Below are 27,625 nucleotides of genomic sequence, written 5' to 3' on the forward strand. Positions count from 1 at the left end.
AATGTGGAGAAGACGGTGACTGATTCCCTTTCTTTGAACACATACCATGACAAATTCAGGCTGACTCAAAAGCTAAATGTTTGGAAGGAAGGGACAGGAGAAAAAGACCTGTCTCTCCGTCTGTTTGTCTCTCTGTCTTTCGCTGTCTGTCTGTGTATCTCTCTCTATATATGTGTATACATATTATAAAAATACAGGAAGAAACCACTGTGTATCAAAATGCCAAGTTTAAACTACATACAAAAAAAAAAGTGCCTAAATTTGAAAACTTAGATTTAAAGCAAACTTACAATTAAGGGGGAAAATTCCAACATCTGATGGCAAAGTCTTAAATGTTAGTCTTTAATAACTTAATGAATGCTGACAAACCACTAAACAAGATGAAAACACCAGTAAAAAAAAGATGAAGGATATGAAGATAAATCAATGAAAGACAAATGTATCATCTCACTAAATAAATATTTAATATAACTCAAGTTATTTTAAATTTTCCCTATCAAATAGGCAAATGATCCAATCCAGTAGTGAAGATTACAGTGGATATAGAAGCCTCGTCATGAATAATACACAATTTGGGTTGCACTGAAAATTGCTAGGGATTTAATGGTCCTAAAAAAGAAAATACTACTACTCTAGTCCATAAAACAGGGTTAGACCTCAAGCTCTACACAAAGAGCAAATATTAAAGAGGGATGAAATATCAAACTTTTCTGACTGTCAGAATGCCTTTCTTATCTCTAATAACAGTTTCCTCTCTTCCTCTATTTATATGTCTGTACAAATCTCACTTTTTCTAGGCTCAATATAATGTTACAAAATGCTGCACGATACTTTGAATTCCTTCTTTTTCTTGGCATAACACCTGGTTAATTTAGTTTGCACTTGGTTTTCAAAGGTCAACCATAAGAGTTTCTATCTTTGAGAGAAAAAATTCACAATTATCAAAACAATCCAGTAATCCAAAAATAAAATGGATGCCTTAATGTATATCACTAGTGCACATGATAATTTTATGAAATAATTGAGTCCTAATTTTCTTAAACTGTTGTCTTCCACTATAATTTATGACAAATTTAGGTAAAAATGGATATACAAAGGCTTAGTTGTTTGTTTTTAATTAAGACAACATGGGGCTTCCTAGATGGCACAGTGGTTAAGAATTCGCCTGCCAATGCAGGGGACACGGGTTCAATCCCTGCTCCAGGAAGATCCCACATGTCGCAGAGCAACTAAGCCCGTGCGCCACAACTGCTGAGCCTATGCTTTGGAGCTCATGAGCCACAACTACTGAGCCCACGCGCCTAGAGCCCAAGCTCTGCAACAAGAGAAGCCATGGCAATCAGGAGCCTGCGCACCACAATGAAGAGTAGCCCCCACTCACCGCAACTAAAGAAAGCCCGTGCACAGCAAAAAAGACCCAACACAGCCAATAAAATTAATTAATTAATTTTAAAAAAAGACAATATGGCAAGGACAAATTGAGCAACCTTGTATCTTTCACCTTATACGTAAACAAAACCCTTTCACAGATGTACTTATTTCTTTGGCATAGAAAGTGATGTGAGAGTGCAGAGTTTTTAAAGCATGTAATTCAACAGTAAATTACCAATGTTTTCATCTGTAAACTTATTCCTAGTAAAATCAAGGAATTTTTTCCTTTCTTTTCAGATGATTTCTATAATGTGATTGTAGTCCTTTCATAATGTAAGTTTTAAATTTTATTTTCATTTAATTAGAAATTAGTTGTTAAGCTTTTTCTTTTTTTTTTTTTTTCATCTTAGCGTTCACTTTAATGAAGTAAATAGTCTGTGAGTTTGGACAAAAGTATGATGACATAAAATCATTATAGTGTCATACAAAGTATATTCATGGCTCATAAAAACTTCTGTACTCTGTGTAATCATCTCCCCTCTCTCCCCAAACTCCTGGCAACCACTGGTCTTTTTATTGTCTCCACAGTTTTGCCATTTCCAGAATAGCATATAGTTGTAATCTATTTTTTTTTTTCCTTGAGGAGAGAGGTTCAAAGCCTATAGGTCTATAAGACCACTCATGGCCCACCCACTGGGCCAGACTGGCTCTAGGTAGCAAACTCCCCCCCTAAATACTGCAGCTTTCCTTACAATACTGAGCCTTGTCCCACCGGTCCTGCACAGCAGCTACATGCAGGTGCAGGGGCACACATGTTGGGTATTTGTTCATAGGAAGGCCACAAGCTTTGTACCGCTTGTCACAATGAACCCAGATTCCTTTCGGGTGTGTTGTAAACTTTTTTTTTCTTTCATTTTACTAACAGTTCCTGTTCATCACGTGGAAGACCAAATATTTCACAATTATTTAGTAAATCAGTTTGACCATTATGGACAACTTATATAACTAAATATTTTCCGATGTCATTATTCTCTTAAGTTTCCCATCTTAGATTTTAAAAATTGATCTTCCACTACTCAAAGCCGCCTCCCTCAAACACCAAACTTCCAATCCAAAAAGAAATCTGGATAGCTAATATTCTCCACAGTAACTAAGTACCTGTAATTACACTTCAGAGAGGAAAGGCAACCTATAGAAACGGTTTACTGATGTTTAATGTACTCACGTGACTAGTACAGCTATTATTACTGCTCTGAGAGTCTAATACTCTAAATGCAAAAAACCCCCACAAAACCCTACTTATCCAAATTATGAATATGAAAAATATTCAAAACATATACAAGAATAAAAAAGGATTCTATTAGTGAGGCTTCTTAGTATACTGATGGCTCTCAAGTGACTGATTTTGCTCCAAGCGGGACATGTGGCAATATCTGAAGATGTGAAATTTCTGACTGTCACAACAAGGGGATACTACTAGCATCTAGTGGGTAAAGGTCAGGGGTGTTGCTAAACATCCTATAATACACAGGACAGACCCCCACAATAAGAAACTTCCCAACCCAAAAATGACAATAGTGTCAAAGTTCAGAAATCCTGAGACAGACAGACACACATGCATGCACGCGTGCACACACACACACTCATAAATTTAATCTATCAGTTTAAGAAATAAGAAGAAACATTCTAAAGGTTTCCTGAAACCACTTAATTCTAAAATGTTTCTTTATAACACACCTAACATCAAGTATTAAAATTTCTTCAACTCTCATAAACATTCAAATTATATGCTATGGGACTTCCTAGGTGGCACAGTGGTTAAGAATCCGTCTGCCAATGCAGGGGACACGGGTTCGATCCCTGGGCCAGGAAGATCCCACATGCCACGGAGCAACTAAGCCCGTGCACCAGAACTACTGAGCCTGCGCTCTAGAGTCCGAGAGCCACAACTATTGAGCTCATGTACCACAACTACTGAAGCCCCCCACACCTAGAGCCCGTGCTCTGCAACAAGAGAGGCCACTGCAAGGAGGAGCCCGTGCACCACAACGAAGAGTAGCCCCTGCTCGCCACAACTAGAGAAAGCCCGTGTGGAGCAATGAAGACCCAACACAGCAATAGATAAACAAACAAATAGTTTATTAAAAAAAAATTATGTTACATTTTCAAGTAAAGTATTTTCTACTCAATTTTCAGTCTTTTAATTTATATACAGTCCAACAGTTAGAGCACAGACTCTGGAACAAGTCTGCCAGGGTTCAAATCCTGGCTCCATCATTTGGTTATCACGGGAGAGGTTTGACAGTTACTCAACCTCTCTGTGCCTGTTTCCTCATCTATAAAATGTAAATGATGGATTAAGAGGACTAATGCCTCCCAGCATACAAAATACGTATCATACATATTAACTCAAATTAAAAAAAACGAAAAACCACTAACAATACCAAGTATTGACAAGGATGTGAAACAACTGAAATTCACATGTTGCTGATGGGACTACAAATAGGTGCAAAGCTGCCAGCTCTCAGTCCACAAATCACCACGTGACTAACAAATGCATATCATCATCAGTGACCAATCACTCTGCATTTTTCAAAGGCTTCTGGATGTCACCGTGCATCTATTACTCAGTTCATACACAGACAGCAAAGCATGTAGTTTTGTTGCCTTCTTGTTCCCAGTGATAAACCCACATCATATTTTAAAAAATGGATAACTGAAAGAGAATCAGTCAGCAAAGACAAAGGTGCAGCCAAGAAACAAAAAAGTGACACTGGCAGGAGTGGAATAATCCAAATTGAACATAAAGGAGTTACGGAAGAAAGAGCTGACCATGGGAACGCTGACAACATTGCCTTCAAGGTAAGCAGCCTGAGGAAACTGATGAAGGCAAACTTAGTGAAGCCAAACAACAAAAGGGACCGTGACAAAAAGAATGAAGATGTCCCAGAGGAAGTGTGGCTCGTGAAAAAACTCACATTAAAGGAACTCTCAGATATATTTCATGACGATGAAAATGCAAAGGATGAAATGTTGGAAACTGATCCAAACTCAGAATGGAGGATGTATGACGATTCACCAAGGCATAAAAAAGATGCTTGCTTCGACAAGACAAACACTGTTCAAACTACTCTTGGTGAGTTTTTTTTAAAGAAATAAAACCCCAACTCTCAATTTTTCTAATGTTTTAAGTTACAGTGTGTTCAATGAATATTAGTTTTACCATTTATTTTACTTTCCTATACACTTCTATTAAAAGAGTTTAATGTTTTAACAAAAAGGTTTACAAGTCACAACAATTATAATTAGTCTCAGTGACTATTAAGATTGCTTTACGTCAGAATAATGATCACCTTTAGAGGGGAGGAAGAAAATAACTGAACCGGAGCATGAAGAAGCTTCTGGGATGCAAGTAATGCATCTGGATTGTGGCTGTACTTACGGTTAACACTGAGCCACACACCTTGATTTGTGTACTTTAGGTATGTTACATACTCTAATAAATGTCTATTAAAAAGAAAGGTGTTTCTTTCCCTCTAAAAATGTGATATGTAAAAAATTAGCTCCTTATCACTTAAAATGATATGAAGGGATTTTTTAAGAAAGCAAATAGAATTTTTATCTTCGAGAAAAGAATTTTCATTTTTAATATTCATTTTAAGGAAAAACAAAATGTAAGACCAACTACTGTCTAAAAATCATTATTATATTTTAAAGATTTCTTTTGAACAACCAAACAGCACAACATTACTTGCCAAACCCGAGAGGGCAGCCTTGTCAACTTCAACTACCACGTGGTGTCAGGTACTCTTCCCAGAGGGTCACCAAGAAAGCAGGGCAACACCATTAGCCTCCTCCACCTCAGGACATTCTCTCTGCAAAGGCAAACCTTCCAACATGTCTTGACCAAGAAATCATCCAACTTTTTTGTTGCTATTTATTTTTCCATTATTCAGAAAAACATTACACCTTAACAAAGCAATTCTTAACCTTCAATATTACTTCCAAGTACCATTCTCTTTACCTGACCTGCAGGAAAGTTAGTGAACAGATTCAAAGACTATCTTTCATAAATAAAACATTTTAAAAAATTATCCTTTATAATGAAACATAAAATTTAAAGCTTTTTTTCTCCCATAGTTTTTCTCGAGTCTCTGGTGCCTGCTATTATATGTATGCAACTAAATGCTACCAAATGACTAAGAAGCAAACACAAAATAATTACTAACAGAGAAATAAGTCTGCTGTTGCCCTTGGTTTAACAGCTTGTATTTCTGTAAACTCATTCATGGTTTTAATTCTGTACCATATACTTAATAGAAATCTTTGACGTATCATTTTTTAAATATTTCTATTTCAGACTTTGACTTAAAGATACCATTACTTCAAAGTTCACCTCAACTTTTGCTACTTCAACAAAATACCATTACTACATTTAAGAATTACTTCTATGTCCAAAAATGAGGAACAAAATAATTCTAACCTGACTTCTGAAAAAAAATCTAGAAAAACTGGACAAAAAGTTTATTTTTTAGCAATCTGCTCAGAGTCATCAGAGAGCTAAGAAAAAGTAAAGAACTATGGATCCAATATGCAAGAGAAGTAGGAAGCCCAGAGATCTGAACTGGTCTTTTTTGGGCTGCTTTTGCTTTTATGTATCTGCCAATTTCAGAAGCAGTGGTTGAGAGGATGAAAAGCTGAGCAATAATTTTGATGACTTCGTAGGATTAGGATACAAAAATAGAGTCCAGATCTTACCAAAGGGGGTTGAAACTCCTAAGGGCTACACAATGAGCAGGGTGAACTGGAAGTAGACCAGCCAGGCTTCACATGACCTAAATTCCCTTAGGTGACCCTGAATTGCTAATGACTAACCCTCTATTTGAAATACTTAGAGATTTCTGTTTTCTTGGTCACTAGTTAAGTTTCCTTAAAATTATTTCACATGTAAAAATCGCATTTCAACAAGAAAATCTAAGTACTTAAAATCACATAAGTAAAATAAATTTAAGCTAGACATTCTTAAATACAGAACTGTTTAAGGACTGTACAAATTAAAACAAACCTACATATACAACTGTCAGTTAGTACTTAAAATGGAAAACATAAAATCTCCATAGATTATCACTAGTTTGCCCCAAAAAATTAAAAGGAAAGAATCGATTGATTGACAGATGTATCACAGCTTTATTCACACTTTTTTCTTTTAAATAGTCCCGACTCTCATGAGTGTTAGTCCCGACACTCATGATTAGCTATAAAATTCAATCAATATCAGCGAGCATAATTTTCTTTGTGTAAGTACTGCCCTGATTTTAAGAAATAATTCTCTTTAACAATGACTCTGAAGCATGCTAAACACAGGAACAGGATACTGGGAACCTGAGCACATTTTAACTGTCATTCCATAATTTACAGGGTATAACCTTGCACTGCAAGTAAGATGAAGTTTTATTTACTACACAAAGAAAACTTAAATCAAACACCTTCAAACTATAATCTTTCTAGCTATGTTGAAAATGAGGATATCAACATATATAATGAGTCCAATCAAAAAGAGAAGAAATATAAGTACAACTAGAATGCTTACTATGAGGCCTCCCCACAAAAACCCATATATTTAACAGAACTGATCCTTTTTATTACCAAAAACGTATATAACTTGAGAGCTAGGACAGCATCTTTGGCTGTGTCACAAACATTTCAGCCATAATGCTGGACATATACAGGAGGCAAAGTCACCAAGAGAATGGAAGATGGGAAAAACTAACACCCTATAAGGCACTGTTTCTCAAAATGTAAACCCGGGACCAACTGCACTACAATTACTTTGAATGCTGGTTTCAAAAGCAGATGTATGAAGTTCAAGATTCTCACCTGTTAATATACACTCCCAAAGTAATTCCACCCCTCACACCAAATGAGACAAATTGTGATCAACCTCTCAGTTTCAGCAGATGTATGTTTACAGGTTAAGGCAAAGCAGGAGGCAAAGATATAAGGGGAGGGAACAAGGGGGAGAGAGAAAGCATTTTACATCTTACTCAAGACCTCATCTTTCTTTCCTTTTCACATTCAACACTCAGAAATATTTCACAAAAAAATACTGCTTCATTTCTAGTCAACAGGAACTTCAAAAAGGAATTAAAATGTCAGGAATCATTTAGAGAAAGCAGCTTGGTAACTAGTAGAGCAGAATTAAGAATAAGTTAAGAGCAGACCTCAAACATCTGTTTTTAAATGTGGAACAAGAGAACGAGGGATACTGCGACTTAAGCTAAAGGATTTCCCACACTACTTTTTTATCGATACTGCCCCCAAATCAAGAAACTATCTTATATCAGAGTTGAGATCAGAAGTTTCAGGACCCAGTCCAGAGTTCTTTCCACAAAACCACACCTTCACAGTTAAGAGTATTCTAGGCAGGAGATATGGACTGAGATTTCCCAACTAGAATATAGATCTTTTGTTCGTTACTCACAATTTAATTTCTAAAACCCAAAACAGTGCCTAACATTATTAAGGAAAAAACATTCCTAACTTGCTATAACAAAAATACCAAAGAATGTAATGTTGAGTCATTACACAAAAGAAGTTTATCTAACTACCATGAAACAGTCTAGTACAGGCCTTCCAGGTGAGAGGCCCTGCTCCACGCATCATCCAGGAACTGGGGCTGACCACTCTGCTACTTCAACACGTAGCTTCCAAGGTCACATGCCTGCTGGCACTGCACTCCAGGGCCTACCCTGCACCACGGGGAAAGGTAAATGTATGTGGAAGAGTATGTTTAGGAACAGAACTCCTACTCACACTATACTGGAGATAAATAGTTACAGTCCACACACAGCTAGAAGGAAGGCTGAGAAAAGTAGTCCACCTACATGCCCAAGATGTATGAAGAAGAGGTAGAAGTCTTTTCAAGAATGATGAAAAGTTTTCAATGAAAAGTCTGGGATTCCCAAGTGAAAAATGTGTCTAACAGGCAACTGGATGTAAAAATGTAGAGTTCAGAAAAGAAGCCAAGGCCAGAGATACAGATTTGTCCGCCATCAGCAGCAGACAGTACAGGTCAGTTTCTCAAACTTCAGTCCTCAGATCCTCTGCGTCACAATCACCTGGGGGGGTTGTGAAAAATACAGATGATTCAGATTCCAAAGCTCCACTTACTGAATCAGAATCTCTTAGGATGAAGCCCGGCAATCTTCATTTTTAATGAGCTTCTAAGCAATTCTTATGAACACAACTTTTAGAAACATAAGCAAAGGGAATAACAGCTGTCAAAAATAAAGATTTGAGATGAAGTTACCCCAAATGAGAGAAAGTGCCAAGAAGTCACTGTTAATATGATCCTGCGGTTTCTGGACTGTTGTCAAGCCATACTATCCATTAGATCAATGGTCCTCAAGTCTAACTTCACATTAGACCATCTGATGAGCTTTCAAAAAATATCGATGCTCAGGTTCCACCCAAGACCAATTACAGCAGATCACCAAGTATGAGGACCAGGAATTATGGATTTAAAAAAAAAAAAAAGCTTTACACCTAATTCAGAGTACAGCCAGGATTGAGAACCACCGTTATGAGACAGCTGCTATTATATGGTCTTCATTTCAGAGTCCCAAATTATTATCCTACTCCAGAGATTACAAACCCTTGTTTTAATTAGTTGTGAACACTGAAAAATCAAGAGATTTAACATTTTTTTAAAATCTGGATTTTTGACTTCTTTTGAAGGAGGCCACAGTGGCCTTATATTCCTAAACAGCAAAAATCAGCTGGTACCAGGTAGCAGCTGCTCCAATCTGACCCTTGGCATTCGTTTACACTCCCTAACTGGCCATTGCAGGCACATGAGTTATTGCCGTTAATAGACAGGGGCATTATTACCACAGATACACAAATATGTTAACTACTCACCTGTAAGTATTACAAGTACTTTATGTTTAATCACTGTATTTATGTACACCCACATAACAAAATATACGAGGGTGAGTCAAAACTTATCCACACTCTGGCTGTAGAATGTATTTTAATTAACTTTTAGAAAAGACAGATACATCATTTTTCGACATAATCTCCTTACTTTTCAATACACTTTGTCCATCTGTCAACAAGCTTTCATACTCCCTCATTAAAAAATGTCTTAGGTTGAGCTGCAAGCCACAAATGCACTGCTGTCCTCATTTCTTCATCAGAAGTGAAACTTTGTCCTAGTAGGGTGGCTTTCAGGGGACTAAACAGTGAAAGTCTGATGGAGCAAGATCAGGACTATAGGGAGGACGCTTTAACACCTCAAAACGAAGTAATCCACGACAGACTTAGGTTCTGAAAAGTTTGTGTGAGACAGGTACTGAAACAACTCATGCAAGAGCATAAACAGGAGCGTTTGGATATCTGCAAACAAAATTTGGACCTATACTCTAAGGAAGGTGAAAGTTTCTTAAAGAGAATCATTACTGGTGACGGGACATGGATTCATCACTACGAGCCTGAGAGTAAACGGCAGAGTATGGAATGGAAACATCCTCAATCGCCAAGAAAAAGTTCAAAACTCAACCATCAGCTGGAAAATTGATGCTTACAGTTTTCTGGGATCCTCAAGGGCCAGTATTGCAACATTATCAGCAAAAAGGTTCAACAATCAACAGTGCTCGTTACATTGAGATGCTTATTGAAGAGCTGAATCCTAAACTTCGGATTAAACGCAGAGGACTGCTATCCAAGGACGCTGGGATCCTGCATGACAATGCACATCCATACACTTCTGCCCACACTGTCGATACTCTGCAAAAACTTCGTTTTGAGGTGTTAAAGCCTCTTCTCTGTAGTCCTGACCTTGCTCCACTGGACTTTCACTTGTTTGGTCCCCTGAAGCATCCCTAAGAGAATGAAGATTCACTTTTGATGAAGAAGTGAAGACAGCGGTGCATTCGTGGCTCGCAGCCCAGCCTAAAACGTTTTTTAATGAGGGAATACAAAAGCTTGTTGACAGATGGACAAAGTGAATTGAAAAGCAAGGAAATTATGTTGAAGAATGATGTACCTGTCTTTTCTAAAAGTTAATTAAAATACATTCTACAGCCAGAGTGCGGATAATTTTTGACTCACCCTCATAGCAATCTGAGTCAATCTTGTAATGTTTTCACATCAGTTTCTTCATTAACCAACACCTCCAACTTCCTTTAAATGAAACCTGGCAATGGAACACAAATACTATCTCCCCTCAAACTCTTGAGTAATAAGTGCACACTGATGACTTTACCTCAAGCTCCTGAGGAATATGGGTCACAGGATTATGTTCTAAATCCTCCATCCCCTAAGAAAAAGGAGAAAGAGCCTGACGTACTCCTTATTTAAATTCATGCCATCCCACTGTAACTCCACATTGCCTATATTACCAACCTTCTGGAAACTTTCCCGCATTTCCTGAAGCCTTTAATTCAGTGACACAGTCTGCACTGTAACATATCCTATTCACATCATGAGTGACTTTCAGAATACACGTGGATCATCTAGGCAGCACAGTAGTAATTCCTTGACCACCGACCTCTTCACAATACTTAGACACTCCCTTAAACCCAAAACCTTGCCTTTATTACCCGGAGGTGCTCTTCATCAGAATACAATACTGCATTCTTATCACAATGTCTTATCCTTCAGTTTTCTCACTCCTACAATAATTCCACCTCCACCTGATGGATACCTGTAAGTCTCCTATATTTTCTAGCAATCCATGAATCCCATTCTTACTGTGCTTCCAGCCTAAATTATTTACAGTATTTGAAATACTCTATGAAAACCACTAACTTCACCTCTCAGCAATTCTGATACATCATCTAAGGCAACCCAAAGCCTGAATTAATTCCAAAATCTGTGATTTCTTCACTGATATAGTTGGGTTGCCATACCCTAGAGAGAAATTACACAAACCTAGAGATTGGTCCCCCTACGGATACGCGGTCTCTGATTTCCACTGTGCCTTCAACTCCACTAGAAATATTGTTACTTATCATTAGTGAGCTTAACCTCCCATTCATGTCACCAAGTATTCTATATCTTGATAATTCTCCCCAAGTCCCTTAACCTAGCACCAAACCTTTCACTCTCAATGCGTCACCTCACATACTGAAAAATACAGCAACCTTGAGGCATGAACTACCTCAACTGCCAGCCCAGACCCCTCTCCCCCAATTTGCCTTCATCTGCCCATCCCTGATTCTGTCCTTCCTTTCTTGGTATATGATTCTCTCCTCCCACCATTAAAAGTTAGACCTTCTTAAATTGGGAGATTGGGGTTAACATACACACTACTATCTATTAAACAGATAACTAGTAAGAACTGACTATATAGCACAGCGAACTATACTCAATACTCTGTAATGACCCATATTGGAAAAGAATCTAAAAAAGAGTGGATATATGTATATGTATAACTGATTCACTTTGCTATACATCTGAAATGAACATAACATTGTAAATCAACTACACTCCAATAAAAATTAATTAAAAACAAAACTGTCAGGGTGCCGTACCACAATTACCGCCCCCTCCTCCAAAAGTTACTCCTTCTATCACTGGTCTTCATCCTCGTCCTCATTCACCTGCTTCAGCAGTTATCCCTCTTCTGCCTTGTATCTTCAACCTCTCTTTTCCGTCAACCTACTAATATGTTCAAGTCACTGATCAGCTAAAAAAAAGATTTTAGGTGATCTTCCTTTAGCCAGTGTCCTTCTCCAGCTAACAACACTGCCTACTTTCCATCCCAGTTAAGTGTTTTTTAAAAAGTTATCCACCCAGGTTGAATCTATCCCCTTTACATTTCATTCATCCTGCCACTGCCAAACCCAAGAGATATGTTAATCTTTTTATCACTGAAATAGTTTCATTAGATATCGGTGACCCATAATATCGTTTAAAAAGCTTTACTTTCCACCCCTTCCATAAAAGTGTACCCTATTAGTCCACTGCTCACCTAACTACACCTTCTTCTTGGACAACCTTAAGTTTGAATGCAGCTCCTCCCTCAAAACCATTCCTCCTTTACTACCAATCTCAGATAATGATATTTCTACACACACAATAAACAAAACAAAAAATCCAGATAGTCCCCTCTTCTTTATTCCCACATCCAATAACCACATCTTGCTGACTTTTCATTTCCTAAGCATTTATCAAATTTAACCCTTTTCCTCCATCTCAACTCCCCTTCTCCAATTCAGATATTCATGATTTCTTATCCTATCTCTAGTGCCATCTTTAAAAGTCATCCCCAGAGGGTGGGGGGGGAGTTGAGGGTGGGAGGGAATATAGGGATATGTGTATAAAAACAGATGATTGAACTTGGTGTACCCCCCCAAAAAATAATAAAAAATAAAAAATAAAAGTCATCCCCTACAATGAAGACAAGCTACAATCTGATTGAGTTACTGTAGCCCCTCTTTTTCTACCAAGCTAAAAATTTTCAGCAGTTCCCTACAGTTAACAGAATAAAACTCAGACTTCTTAGTTATAGTTTAACCCACGGTTCCCCAGCTCTCACATAATGATTACCTCTTAACAGCTCTACACATCATGCTTCACACAGCCTCACTCATGCTCTGCCCTCTGTAGGAATATGGTCCCCGTTATTCTTTTTCTGATTAACTCTTACTTCTCCTTCAGGTTCTGTTCAAATTATCCACTCCTACAGGAAACTTTAAATGAAACCCCAGTACGGGATAAGTGCTTATGTGTCTTCAGCACTTGATGAAACTTCAGCATGTGTTATATTATGCTATCGACTTGTGCATCTATTTCACTAACTAGACTGTAATTCAGTGATACAAGCACAGTGGCCTACACATAGTAAACACTCAATACACATCTGTACCCCTGAACTAAATCAAAAAAAGATACTATATAGTATTTCTCTCTATCAAACGGATTATCACCTAAGATAAAATAGCTATAATAAAATTAAAAATTAGGTATGAAATACTTAACAACTAAATCAAAATTTTCCATATGTGAATAAAGGAAAAAAAAAGTATTTAAAAATTGAGTATACTGGCCACTTGGTGACACTCTTGTTCCACATTTTTAAATATTATTTAATACTTTAAAGTTCCACCCTGAGGTTTATTCTAAGACTTCATAAGTACAGTGGGAAAAACGACTGTTAAAAATAACCTCATTCTATCTAAATCAATAACCCTTGATAAAGTATGACATGTGCCTTGAATACAAAATGAAATAAATCCTAACATATTCTGAATTTCATCTATAAGTGTGTTTTGAACAAACAGATAATATAATCACTGGGTAAATACAGAACCAAGATTAGTAGGTTGATATACTTGAAATGCAGACAAATTACCAGGTATATGGCTCTATTAAATAAGAAAGTGATAACTTTCAGAGCACGGGCAGGGGCGGGGTTTGCTACATGAGGATGACAGAAAATGTGATACATTCTCTTCTCCTCTGTTAGCTGTTACTTAATCCCGTTGCTTCCAGTGATTCTACACTCCCATTAATAAAACATGTTTGAATATGAACCACATACATACATATATATATATACACATACACACCAGACTTATAAAGTACATAATGTGCTACAACATGAAACACATAAAATGACAGTAATAGACCTGTGGAAGGTGGTATGAAAGCAAGGCACCCCAGTAGCAGCCAGTGATGGCAATCTGCAAAAGGAAGGTGCTGGGACGGTAAGCAGAAAGACCAACTGGATCAGAAGATTACCTATGTACAGGAATGTAAGCAAATATATTGAGGGTGCTGGTTTCAGGTCTGAGATCAGATTTTACTATATTTGCAAGCTAATGAGTTGGATGGTTACTATTTCACAGATTCCTGCAGTAGACACAAGACTCTTGGGTCAGAGACAAAGGACTTGCTACGTCAGCATAGTAAACAACAAAAGCACTTGCCCTCATGTGTCGGTTTCCTGAAGTCCCAAGTCCCACAGGGATGATGTGATATGGGCCCAGATGGATGCACATGTGGTGGGTTTGGTTAGTAACTGAGGAACACTGAACTTGGGGAACCCAAGTGAAAAACCACTTATTTTTACACCAAGCAATAAGCAAGCCTGCTCTCTGACACTGAGGGAGACTTTACGCTCCAAGAACGCTCACTACACACTCAGCTCTGAGAAATAGTATGGATAAAAAGTGATCAGGGCCCAGCATTCTTGGCATAACTTGGCAAGATGTGTAGGAGTGCAAGAGACCCACTGAGGACTGGCTCCCCCAGCAAACGGAAGCTGAGTTTCTTACCGATGAAGAAGTGGGGGTAAAATAAAGGAAAAGATGAAAGGATACTGCCATGAACTCATATATGTAAACACTGTATAAAAATAAATACAGATGTAAAGGGGTGTGTGTGTGTGTGTGTGTGTGCGCGCTCACACACCTGGCATCTAGATCTTGGTTATAAAGAACCGCTCTCCACTAACGACAACCTGTATTCCTTAGAGAAATTGCTCACTTTCGGGTCAGGGCAGGGAAAGTATAATAAAGACCTAGAACATCTTTCAGCAGAAAGTAAGGAAGTAATCAAAAAATGAGACAGATAAGTCAAAACAACACAGATGATCTTAATTTGGCAATGAATTCTTATATGGCACCAAAAACATTAGAGATGAGAGGAAAAATAGATAAATTAGATTTTATCAAATTTTGTACATCAAATATGGACATCACCCACAAAGAGAAAAAACCACCTACAGAATGGGAGAAAATATTTACAAACCATATATCTGATAAGTATTTAACATCCAGATTATATAAAGGACTCCTAAAACTCAACAGTAAAAAGACAAACAACTCAATTTTTTTTAATGGGCAAAAAAAGAAAAAACACAAATAGACATTTCTCCAAAGTAGGTATACAAAGAGCCGACAAGCACATGAAATGAGTTGTTTATCGTTACTAGTCATTAGGGAAATGGAAATCAAAACCATGAGATACGACTTCACATTTACCAGAATGGCAAAAACAGTAACGATGATGATGGTGGTGCCAATGACAGGAAGGATGGTGACAAGTGTTGGTGAGGATGTAAAAAAATTGGGACTCTTGCACACTGCCGGTAGGAATGGAAAATAGTGCAGCTACAATGCAACACAGTTTGGTGCTTCCTCAAAAAGCTAAATACAGAATTACCGTATGACCCAACAATTTCGCTTCTGTGTCTGCACCAAAAAAAAAATTTGAAAAAATTGAAAACAGGGACTTAAAACAGATACTTACAGGTCAGTGCTCGCTGCAGCATTATTTACAATAGCCAAAAGACAGAAATAACCCAAACGGCCATCAGAGGATGAATGGATAAACAAAATGTGGTATACACATACAATGGGATATTATTCACCCATAAAAAGGAATGGGGTTCTGATGTATGCTACAAAATGGATAGACCTTGAAAATACCAAGTGAAAGAAGCCAGACACAAAAAATAAATATTGTATGGCTGCACTTATATGAAATACCTAGAACAGGCAAATTCCTAAAAGTAGAAAGTAGAATGCTGACTGACAGGTACTTAACAGGTATGGAGCTTCTGTTTGGAGTGATAAAAAGTTTTGGAAACAGTGGAGATGGTTGCACAATACTGTAAATGTAATTAACGCCAGTGAACTGTATATCTGAAAATGGTTACAATGGCATATTTTGTCATATATATTCTACCATAACAAAATGTTTTTTAAAAAAAAACACAGAAGCTACTTTGAAGGGCTTCACACTGGCCAAATTTGGGCATCAAAATAATGATAGCAACGGAATGTACCACACTGGACAAAGTTTTGTTTGTCTTTTAAAGGGGGCAGTAGAAAGAAGAGAACGCTCTTCTCACAACAGAATGCCTACACAATAAATATAGAAAGAAGCACCTAATCACGAAATCACCCATTTAAAAGCATCTCATTAATAATTAATTCAGGCAAGAAACAACAATGGATGGTAAAACTAGGGGATAAAATGGGGATGAAGAACTGCATAATCACATAGTTTCAAAGTATCTCCCCACAAACACTAACTTTAAGGGAGGAGGCTAACTTCACAGTGAAGAAATCGTGCAGGCCCCATCTTAAATCAAGTGATAAAAGACAATACCAATAAGGGGACAAATCAATAGCATGTGCAACCTAACAGGACACAATAAAAAGAACACAGCTTCTCTTCAGAAACTGCATCAAAAGAAATACATAACCTGGATCTAATCATGAAGAAACATTAGACAAACCTAAACTGAGAAACATTTTATAAAATACCTGTTCTGTATTCATTTTGCCAAAATGGTCATAAAAATCAAGGAAAGACTGAGAAACTGTTCCAGATTAAGGAATTCTACAGAAATATGGCACATGAGATCAGATAAGATCCTTCTGCTATACAGAGCATTACTGGGGCATTGCTGGAGACATTAATGGGGTCTCTGGTGAAGGATTACAAGAATTCTTTGAATTATTCTTGCAACTTTTATAAATTTTAAAAACTGTTTCAAATAAAATGTTTTAAATGTTCTAAAATTTTTCTTCCCAAAATAAAGAATTATTATGTATACCCCACTGACAAAAACAAAAACACTGACTAGCAAGGTTCTCCTAATTGCTCAGAACATTATTCTCTTACAAAAATACACAATTACTCTCTTTGCCTGGTTTACAATGCAGTCATTTCTCCCCCTAGAACAACAGCTATCTTCCACTCACAAAGTCTTTTAGGTAGGAACTTCAGGAGGATGTCAGCCAGTAAAAGCTATAGCTTTTGTGATAGCGTAAAATGTAAAATGTTACTGAAGACATCCAGCCATCAAGTGAAGGTACAGGAAAGCGTTGAAGTAGAAGCACTTTTTACTTCACTATTCTGCTTTATTTTCCTTCATAAAAATTATGTTTTGTTTTTTATCTGTTTACTATCTATAATCTACACTAAAAGGTGGGCTTCATGAAAGTAAGAGCTTATTATCTCCAGAGGCTAGAAAAGTACTTGAGATATCCAAAACACATAGTAAATACTTACCAAATAAATAAACATACCATGTAGAATTAACTCTATACCCTGAAAAGAGAATATATCTTGCTTTTTTTCCCCACAGTTCACATTTGTTAAATGATTACTATGTGACAGGCATGCTAAAGTATGCGTGTTATGTGTAAAATCATTTAATCCTTTTTTAAAACTGAAGTGTAGATTTACAACACTGTGTTAGTTTCAGGTGTACAGCATAGTAACTCAGTATTTCTGCAGTTCACATTCCATTACAGGTTACTACAAGATAATGGGTATAATTCCCTATGCTATATAGTCTATAGTTGTTGCCTACCTATTTTATATTGATACATAGTAGTTTGTATCTGTTTATCCCAGACCCCTAATTTGTCCCTCCCACCTTCCCTCTTCCCTTTGGTAACCAGTTTGTTTTCTATATCTGTGAATCTGTTTCTGTTTTGTATATACATTCATTTGTATTATTTGTTAGATTTTACACATAAATGATACAGCACTTGTCTTTCTCTGACATATTTCACCTAGCATAATATTCTCTAGGTACATCCACGTTGCTCCAAATGGCAGTATTTCATTCTTTTTTATAATTCAGTAATATTCCATTGTATACAGACATACCACATCTTCTTAATTCATTCGTCTGTTGATGGGCACCTGGGTTGCTTCCATGTTTTGGCTATTATATTATAAATAGTGCTTCTATGAACACTGATGTGCATGTATATACCCAGAAAAAAATCACAAAGAATATACCTTGTTTTAATGCTCATGGTACAGGTAAGAAAACTGATCAACTAATGCATCAACTAATAAATCAATGAATTTGAAACAGTAGAGTAAGAATACAGGCACCATTCTCTGATAACAGAATAACTAGAATATACTATGTCAGAATCAGTATAAAATTGCTATATATCAGAATCAGTGGGATACAGTTACAACAATGCCTAAAGGAAATTTCAAAACTCTACTTGTGTTAATAAAATAAGAAAAACACCTCACACTGGTCAGAATGGTCATTATCAAAAAATCTACAAAGCATAAATGCTGGAGAGGGTATGGAGAAAAGGGAACCCTCCCGCACTGTTGATGGGAATGTAAACTGATACAGCCACTACGGAGAACAATACGGAGGTTCCTTAAAAAGCTAAAAATAGAACTACCATATGACCCAGAATCCCACTCCCAGGCATATACCCAGAGAAAACTGTGAAAAGATCCGTGCACCCCAATGTTCATTGCAGCACTATTTACAATAGCCAGGACATGCAAACAACCTAAATGTCCATCAACAGAGAAATGGATGAAGAAGATGTGGTACATATATACAATGGAATATTACTCTGCCATTAAAAAAGAACTATTTTGTTCTGCCATGTACAGCAACATGGATGAACCCAGACATTGTCATACTGAGTGAATAAGTCAGACATAGAAAGATAAATATTACATGATATCTGTGGAATTTAAATCTTATATGTGGAATCTAAAGGGGGGGTTACAAATGAATTTATTTACAAAACAGAAGTCACAGAGGTAGAAAACAAACTTATGGTTACCAGGGGATGCGCGGGAGGGATAAATTGGAAAATAGGGACTGACATATGTACACTACTATATATAAAAGAGATAACTAATAAGAACCTGCTGTGTAGCACAGGAAACTCTGTCCAATACAATATAGTAATGGCCTATATGGGAAAAGAATCTAAAAAAAAATAAAAGAGTGGATATATGTATAACTGATTCACTTTGCTGTACACCTGAAACTTACACAACATTGTAAATCAACTATAATCCAATAAAAATTAAAAAAAAAATCTCTGCTTCACCAATGAGAAAAAAATTAAATATCCAAATTAAAATATTTGATTTTAAAAATGAAAGTTTAAGTGTTTTAGGCTTTTAGAAGGCAAACTGAAAACATCTGTTAAAATTTAAAATATATATATGCCCTTTGACACAGAAGCTCCACTTCTGGCAATCTGTCTCATAGAAACCAAAGTACTGTTTCTTAAAGATATTATGTACTCTGGGACTTCCTCGGTGGCACAGTGGGTGAGAGTCTGCCTGCCAATGCAGGGGTCATGGGTTCGATCCCTGACCCAGGAAGATACCACATGCCGCGGAGCAGCTAAGCCCATGCGCCACAACTAGTGAGTCTGCATTCTAGAGCCTGTGAGCCACAACTATTGAGCCCATGTGCCACAACTACTGAAGCCCACACGCCTAGAGCCCATGCTCTACAACAAGAGAGGCCACCACAATGAGAAGCCCACGCACCACAACGAAGAGCAGCTCCCGCTCGCCACAACTAGAGAAAGCCTGTGTGCAGCAACAAAGACCCAACACAGCCAATAAAATAAATAAACAAATAAATTTATAAAAAAAAAAAGATATGTACTCAGATTTATTGCAGTGCTGTTTTGTACTGGAAACAGAATGACTACTCATCAGCAGGTGAACAAGTAAATTATTTGGTATATTCACATAATGGAACATTACTTGGTCACTAAAAAGATTCAAATTAAAGTTAAACCAAATAACTTAGAGGGATTTTCACAAGCCCCTGAAGGAGAAAAGCAACATAGAAAAAAGTATGTGTAACACGATCTCATTAACAAAAATCAAATACCCCAAATGTCTATGAGCACAGAGCAAAGTAGAACATATACCAGGCTGTTAACATGGCTGTGAAGACTGAGGAGTCACACATATGATTTTATTTCATTTATGTAAAATTATACATAGGCACAGGAAAAAAATGCTAACAAAGACAAGGAGAAAGATAAAAACAGAAACTTTTATTTTAAACACTGAAAAACAATAAAATTAAAATAATCCAAGAGCTGTTTCTTTAGGGAGAAATAGACCATTAGCTAATATAATCAAAAGTTGTGGTTTTTTTTTTTTTAATTTAATTTATTTATTTATTTATTATTTTTGGGGGGGTACACTAAGTTCAATCAACTGTTTTTATACACATATCCCCATATTCCCTCCCTTCCTTGACTCCCCCTGCCCCGAGTCCCCCCCCACCCTCCCCGCCCCAGTCCTCTAAGGCATCTTCCATCCTCGAGTTGGACTCCCTTTGTTATACAACAACTTCCCAATGACTATCTATTTTACAGTTGGTAGTATATATATGTCTGTGCTACTCTCTCGCTTCGTCTCAGCTTCCCCTTCACCCCCCGCACCCTCCCAAACCTCGAGTTCTCCAGTCCATTCTCTGTATCTGCTTCCTTGTTCTTGTCACTGAGTTCATCAGTACCATTTTTAGATTCCGTACATGTGAGTTAGCATACAATATTTGTCTTTCTCTTTCTGACTTACTTCACTCTGTATGACAGACTGTAGTTCTGCTTTTCATATTTAGGTCTCTTATTTCATGTTGATATGCCGGGCTTCCAATTTCACATTTTTCTTCCCCAAATGGATAGCAGCTTGTCCCAATACTATTTATTAAAAAGTTCATTCTTTCCCCATTTGATTTGTGATATTATTACTGCTATATCCTACATTCCTAGACATATCCAGGTTTGCTTCCAGATTCCCTATTCTGTTTCACTGTTTACATTACTACAGCTTTAACAAGTTTTAATATGTGGTATGTTGTCTTCACATGTTTTTCAACACTATTTTTGCTATTATTTGGCCCTTCACTCTTTTTTTTATTTTTTAAGGATTTATTAATTTATTATTTATTATTTTTGTCTTCATTAGGTCTTTGTTGCTGCACATGGGCTTTCTCTAGTTGTGGCGAGCAGGGGTTACTCTTCGTTGTGGTGCGTGGGCTTCTCAGTGTGGTGGCTTCTCTTGTTTCAGAACATGGGCTCTAGGCACGTGGGCTTTAGTAATTGCAGCACATGGGCTCAGTAGTTGTGGCTCGCGGGCTCTAGAGTGCAGCCTCATTAGTTATGGTGCACGGGCTTAGCTGCTCTGCAACCTGTGGGATCTTCCCGGACTAGGGATCAAACCCCTGTCCCCTGTATTGGCAGGCGGATTCTTAACCACTGCGCCACCAGGGAAGTCCCTGGCCCTTTACTCCTCATATTAGTTTTAGAACCAGTTTGTCAACTTCCATGCCAAAAAAAAAAAAAAAAAATCCTGGAATTTAGACTGGAACTACATCGAATACACACCTGATTATGAAGAGAACTGATATATTTGTGATACTGTCTCTTCACAGCCAATGATGTTGTGTTGCTCTCCTTTTATTCAGGACTTTAAAATATTCTTTAGAAATTATTTGTAATTTCATCCAAATAGGTCTCACACATTTTAAAATTTATTTTTATTACTCCTTATAGTTTTTATGCTATACTCTTTTTAAATTATGTTGTCTAATTTATGCTGCTGATAGTTGATTCTATTATACTGAACTTTGCCAATTTCCTAGTGGTTCTATAGTTTATAGACTCTCTTGGATTTTCTGCATAGATAATATACAATCTGTAAATAGTTTTATTTCTTTCATTCTAACTCTTAACCTTCATTTTTCTTGTCTAACTGAAGGGGTTCAGACCACCATTACCATAATGAATACAAGTAGTGAGAACCGGCATTACTGCTTTGTTCTGGTCTTAAGGCGAATGCTTCTAACTTTACCATTCAGTATAGCGAATGTCTATCAAATAAGGAAATTCTCTTTTATTCCTAGCTGGCTGAAAGTTTTTGTAATTACTGACTGTTAAATTTTATCAAAGTATTTTTCAGCATCTATTATCTCTGCTGCTTCTTTTGAGAGAGGCAGTCCACCATGAGTTCTGAACGTCCTTGTACATGCCTGCCATACATACCAGACTGAAAGACCTACCCATCCACTGATACTGAAGAGTTTTGTAAGTGGAAAACTGACAGTTCAACAGGTCAAGGTGCCCACGACATAATTACCACGTGACTACTGACTCCCTGGGAAAGGACTAGCTTGCTTCCTGATTGCAACAAAAGGTTCCCAGCACTTAACACTGGGTTCCTTAGCTGCAGCGCATCACACTGTGTGCATAGCCACCATCTCTGCCCATCACATCACCCTGTGGACTTGGGGGCAAGGAACCTATACTGCCATGCTGATGCCCCTTGCCGACTGCCCTGCTGTAAGTAAAAACTGCCCTGCTCTTATCCACTGAATCCAGCTGTCTACTTCTGGTACCTATGGAGTTGTGGCAGTTATTCCTCGCCATTCTCCATGGCAAGAGAATGGAATGTGATCTTTAAAAGGCTCCTTATACAACTTCCAACACTACCAGACTGAAGTCCTTTAAAAAAACAACGATCAGGGCTTGCTTCGGCTGCACACATACTAAAATTGGAACGATACAGAGAAGATTAGCATGGCCCCTGCGAAAGGATGACAAGCAAATTTGTGAAGCGTTCTACATTTTTAAGTACAGAAATTGAGACTATGATTAAAAATCTCCCAACAAACAAAAGCCCAGGGCCAGATGGCTTCACAAGAGAATTCTATCAAACATTTTGAGAAGAGCTAACACCTATCCTTCTCAAATTCTTCCAAAATATAGCAGAAGGAGGAACACTCCCAAACTCATTCTACGAGGCCACCATCACCCTGATACCAAAACCAGGCAAAGATGTCACAAAAAAAGAACAGGCCAATATCACTGATGAATATAGATGCAAAAATCCTCAACAAAATATTACCTTACAGAATCCAACAGCACATTAAAAAAATCATACACCATGATCAAGTGGAGTTTATCCCTGGGATGCAAGGATTCTTCAATATACGCAAATCAATCAATGTGATACATCATAGCAACAAATTGAAGGATGCAGAAAAAGCTTTTGACAAAATTCAACATCCATTTATGATAAAAACTCTCCAGAAAATGGGCATAGAAGGAAATTACCTCAACATAATAAAAGCCATATATGAGAAACCAAAAGCCAACATCATTCTAAATGATGAAAAACTGAAAGAATTCCCTCTAAGAACAAGAACAAGACAAGGGTGCCCACTCTCACCATTATTACTCAACATAGTTTTGTAAGTTTTAGCCACAGCAATCAGAGAAGAAAATGAAATAAAAGGAATACAAATTGGAAAAGAAGAAGTAAAATTGTCTCTCTTTGCAGATGACATGATATTATACACAGAAAACCTTAAAGACTCTACCAGAAAACTGCTAGCACTAATCCATGAATTTAGTAAAGTAGCAGGATACAAAATTAATGCACAGAAATCTCTTGCATTCCGGTACACTAACAATGAAACAGCAGAAAGAGAAATTAAGGAAACTCTCCCATTTACCATTGCAATGAAAAGAATAAAATACCTAGGAATAAACCTGCCTAAGGAGGGAAAAGACCTGTATGCAGAAAACTATAAGACACTGATGAAAGAAATCAAAGACGATACAAGCAGATGGAAAGATATACCATGTTCTTGGATTAGAAGAATCAACATTGCGAAAATGACTATCCTACCCAAAGCAACTTACAGATTCAACGCAATCCCTATCAAATTACCAACAGCATTTTTCACAGAACTAGAACAAGAAATCTTAGGATTTGTATGGAAACACAAAAGACCCCAAATAGCAAAAGCAATCTTCAGAAGGAAAGATGGAGTTGGTGGAATTAGGCTTCCTGACTTCAAACTACACTACAAGGCCACAGGGATCAAGACAGTATGGTACTGGCACAAAAACAGAAAGGAAGATCAATGGAACAGAATAGAGAACCCAGAGGTAAACCCAAGCACATATGGGCACCTTATCTTTGACAAAGGAGGCACGAATATACAATGGAAAAAACACAGCCTCCTCAATAAGTGGTGCTGGGAAAATTGGACAGCCATAAGTAAAAGAATGAAATTAGAACACTTCCTAACATCATACACAAAAATAAACTCCAAATGGATTAAAGACCTACATGTAAGGCCAGACACTATAAAACTCCTAGAGGAAAACATAGGAAGAACACTCTATGACATCCATCAAAGCAACATCCTTTTTGACCCACCTCCTAGAATCATGGAAATAAAATCAAGAATAAACAAATGGGACCTCATGAAACTTAAAAGCTTTTGCACAGCGAAAGAAACCATACACAAGACAAGAAGACAACACTCAGAATGGGAGAAAAGACTTGCCAATGAAGCAACGGACAAAGGATTAATCTCCAAAATACACAAGCAGCTCATGCAGTTCAATATCAAAAAAACAAATAACACAATCCACAAATAGGCAGAAGACCTAAATAGACATTTCTCCAAGGAAGACATACAGATGACCAACAAACACATGAAAAGATGCTCAACATCACTCATCATCAGAGAAATGCAAGTCAAAGCCACAATGAGGTATCATCTCACAGCGGTCAGAATGGTCATCATCAAAAAATCTAGAAACAATAAATGTTGGAGAGGGTGTGGAGAAAAGGGAACTCTCCTGCACTGTTGGTGGGACTGTAAGTTGGTACAGCCACTATGGAAAACAATTTGGAAGTTCCTTAAAAAACTACAAATAGAACTACCATATCATCCAGTAATCCCACTCCTGGGCATATACCCAAAGAAAACCATAATCCCAAAAGAAACTTGTACCATAATGTTTATTGCAGCACTCTTTACAATAGCCAGGACATGGAAGCAACCTAAATGCCCATCAACAAATGAATGGATACAGAAGATGTGGCATATATATACAATGGAATATTACTCAGCTATAAAAAGGGATGAGATGGAGCTATATGTAATGAGGTGGATAGAACTACAATCTGTCATACATAGTGAAGTAAGTCAGAAAGAGAAGGACAAATATTGTATGCTAACTCACATATACGGAATCTAAAAATGGTACTGATGAACTCAGTGACAAGAACAAGGAAACAGATACAGAGAATGGACTGGAGAACTCGAGGTATGGGAGGGGGCGGGGGGTGAAGGGGAAACTGAGAAGAAGCGAGAGAGTAGCACAGACATATACATACTACCAACTGTAAAATAGTCAGTGGGAAGTTGTTGTATAACAAAGGGAGTCCAACTCAAGGATGGAAGATGCCTTAGAGGACTGGGGCAGGGAGGGTGGGGGGGACTCGAGGGGGGGGGCGTCAAGGAAGGGAGGGAATATGGGGATATGTGTATAAAAACAGTTGATTGAACCTGGTGTACCCCCCCAAAAAAAAAAAAAAAAATCTAGAAACAATAAATGTTGGAGAGGGTGTGGAGAAAAGGGAACTCTCCTGCACTGTTGGTGGGAATGTAAGTTGGTACAGCCATTATGGAAAACAGTTTGGAAGTTCCTTAAAAAACTACAAATAGAACTACCATATGATCCAGTAATCCCACTACTGGACATATACCCAGAGAAAACCATAATCCAAAAAAAACACATACCATAATGTTCTCTGCAGCACTATTTACAATAGCCAGGACATGGAAGCAACCTGAATGCCCATCAATAGATGAATGGATAAAGAAGATGTGGCATATATATACAATGGAATATTACTCAGCCATAAAAAGGAATGAAATGGAGCTATATGTAATGAGGTGGATAGACCTAGAGACTGTCATACAGAGTGAAGTAAGCCAGAAAGAGAAAAACAAATACTGTATGCTAACTCATATACACAGAATCTTAAAAAAAAAAAAAGGTACTGATGAACCCAGTGACAGGGCAAGAATAAGGATGCAGATGCAGAGAATGGACTGGAGGACATGGGGTTGGGCAGGCGGGGGGCAAAGGGGAAGCTGGGACGAAGTGAGAGAGTAGCATAGACATATATACACTACCAAATGTAAAATAGATAGCTAGTGGGAAGTTGCTGTATAACAAAGGGAGATCAACTCGATGATGGGTGATGCCTTAGAGGGCCAGGACAGGGAGAGCGGGAGGGAGTCACGGGAGGGAGGGGATATGGGGATAGATGTATAAATATAGCTGATTCACTTTGGTGTACCTCAAAAGCTTGTACAAGAGTGTAAAGCAATTATATTCCAATAAAGAGCTTAAAAAAATTTAAAAAATTAAAAAAAAAATAAAAAACAACTATCAACCTGGTTAAATTTGTCCACCTTTTTTTTAAACTATTCTATCAAATGCTTCTATAAGTAACCAAAGCTAATGATGACTGAGGTCCTTCCTAAATGTATTTTCCAAAAAGAACTTAAATGATCAAAATAAAGCCACTGAGAGATGCTTTATAATAGCAGACAATTTGTAGTGACTCAAATATTTTCAAGAAGGATACTTCTGGGGAAAATGCCTTATTTTCTAATTAAACAAATACAGACCCTATAATCCACATAACTCATTAAGAATAATTTAATAACTAGAGAAGAATATAACAATAGTTTAAATATTTTTAAGTACATATTTTTATTATCAATTACAAAATGCCAAGATATATACAACACCAGCTATCAGTGCCATTAATATTATATTGTACAGTCACAAAAAGAATATAATACCAGATGTTTTCAAAATTTTAAATCCTATTAAACATTTCTTCTATGTGGCTGAGGTTAGATTTCAATAGCAGACATCTCAGTAAGACAAACATCAAAGTAATTATGTTATTATTTTTATCTTTTTACCTGTATTCAGGCTGTCGGCTTGCAGAATGATCATCTCTTGTCCACCTGTACCCAGATTCATCCTGTAACAGAAAAGCATTACTTAGATATTCATTTACATTATTTTGGTCAAATAGGATATATATGTATCTAACAGAACTAATGGAAACTAGTCTCTAAGACCAAAAAAATATGAGGGCAAAAACCCCTTTCCAAATGTCTCTGAGCTTCAAAGGCATAAGAAAGAGAAAAAGATCCAGCAAGTCATCCATTTCAACAACTAATTCAGTAGACTGAGAACCTGTTGTACCATTCACCTCTATTAAAATTCTTAAAGTATTTCTTTGGTAGGCCCAACAGCCTTATTTTGCCAAAAACATAGGACAAGAGTCACAACTTAGAAAGTCTGTTCGAGAACAAATTTAAATTTAGTCAAGCGCACATTTCTCAATTTTTCATTTTATTTTTCCTCTGTCAAGTCTGCTCAGCAATTTTCACATTCAAGCTCAAGAAAGAACTTGTTCCTTTCCCACTTTTCTTGTTCATTTCCTTTTCTCATTCTACCTCCCATTAAAAACCACAACTGGAAACAACATAACAAGAAATCAACACTTACTGACAAGCTATATTAGAACAAGATGTAGCACTAGGTTTAAAATTAATCAAAGAAAGCACACTTTGTCCTCTAAAACA

General features: G+C 37.2%; 1 protein-coding gene, 1 non-coding gene and 1 pseudogene across 11 annotated transcripts in view; 1 reads left to right on the forward strand and 2 right to left on the reverse strand.

The window, feature by feature from the left end:
• PPHLN1 (periphilin 1) overlaps nt 1-27,625 on the reverse strand; it is a 146,996-nt gene that overhangs the window by 94,332 nt on the left and 25,039 nt on the right. For all 10 annotated transcript variants that reach the window (XM_057701066.1, XM_057701060.1, XM_057701063.1 and 7 more), the window contains one exon: nt 26,954-27,015. In XM_057701066.1, the coding sequence (XP_057557049.1) occupies nt 26,954-27,015 (62 nt within the window). The remainder of the gene's footprint in view (nt 1-26,953; nt 27,016-27,625) is intronic.
• Nucleotides 2,182-2,301, reverse strand: LOC130834239 (small nucleolar RNA SNORA11; annotated as a pseudogene).
• LOC130834262 (U6 spliceosomal RNA) lies at nt 22,670-22,776 on the forward strand. The gene has a single exon (XR_009048645.1). It is a non-coding gene; the product is annotated as a U6 spliceosomal RNA (small nuclear RNA).

This window comes from Hippopotamus amphibius, chromosome 12 (genome assembly GCF_030028045.1).
Source record: "Hippopotamus amphibius kiboko isolate mHipAmp2 chromosome 12, mHipAmp2.hap2, whole genome shotgun sequence".
NCBI classification, from domain to species: Eukaryota; Metazoa; Chordata; class Mammalia; order Artiodactyla; family Hippopotamidae; genus Hippopotamus; species Hippopotamus amphibius.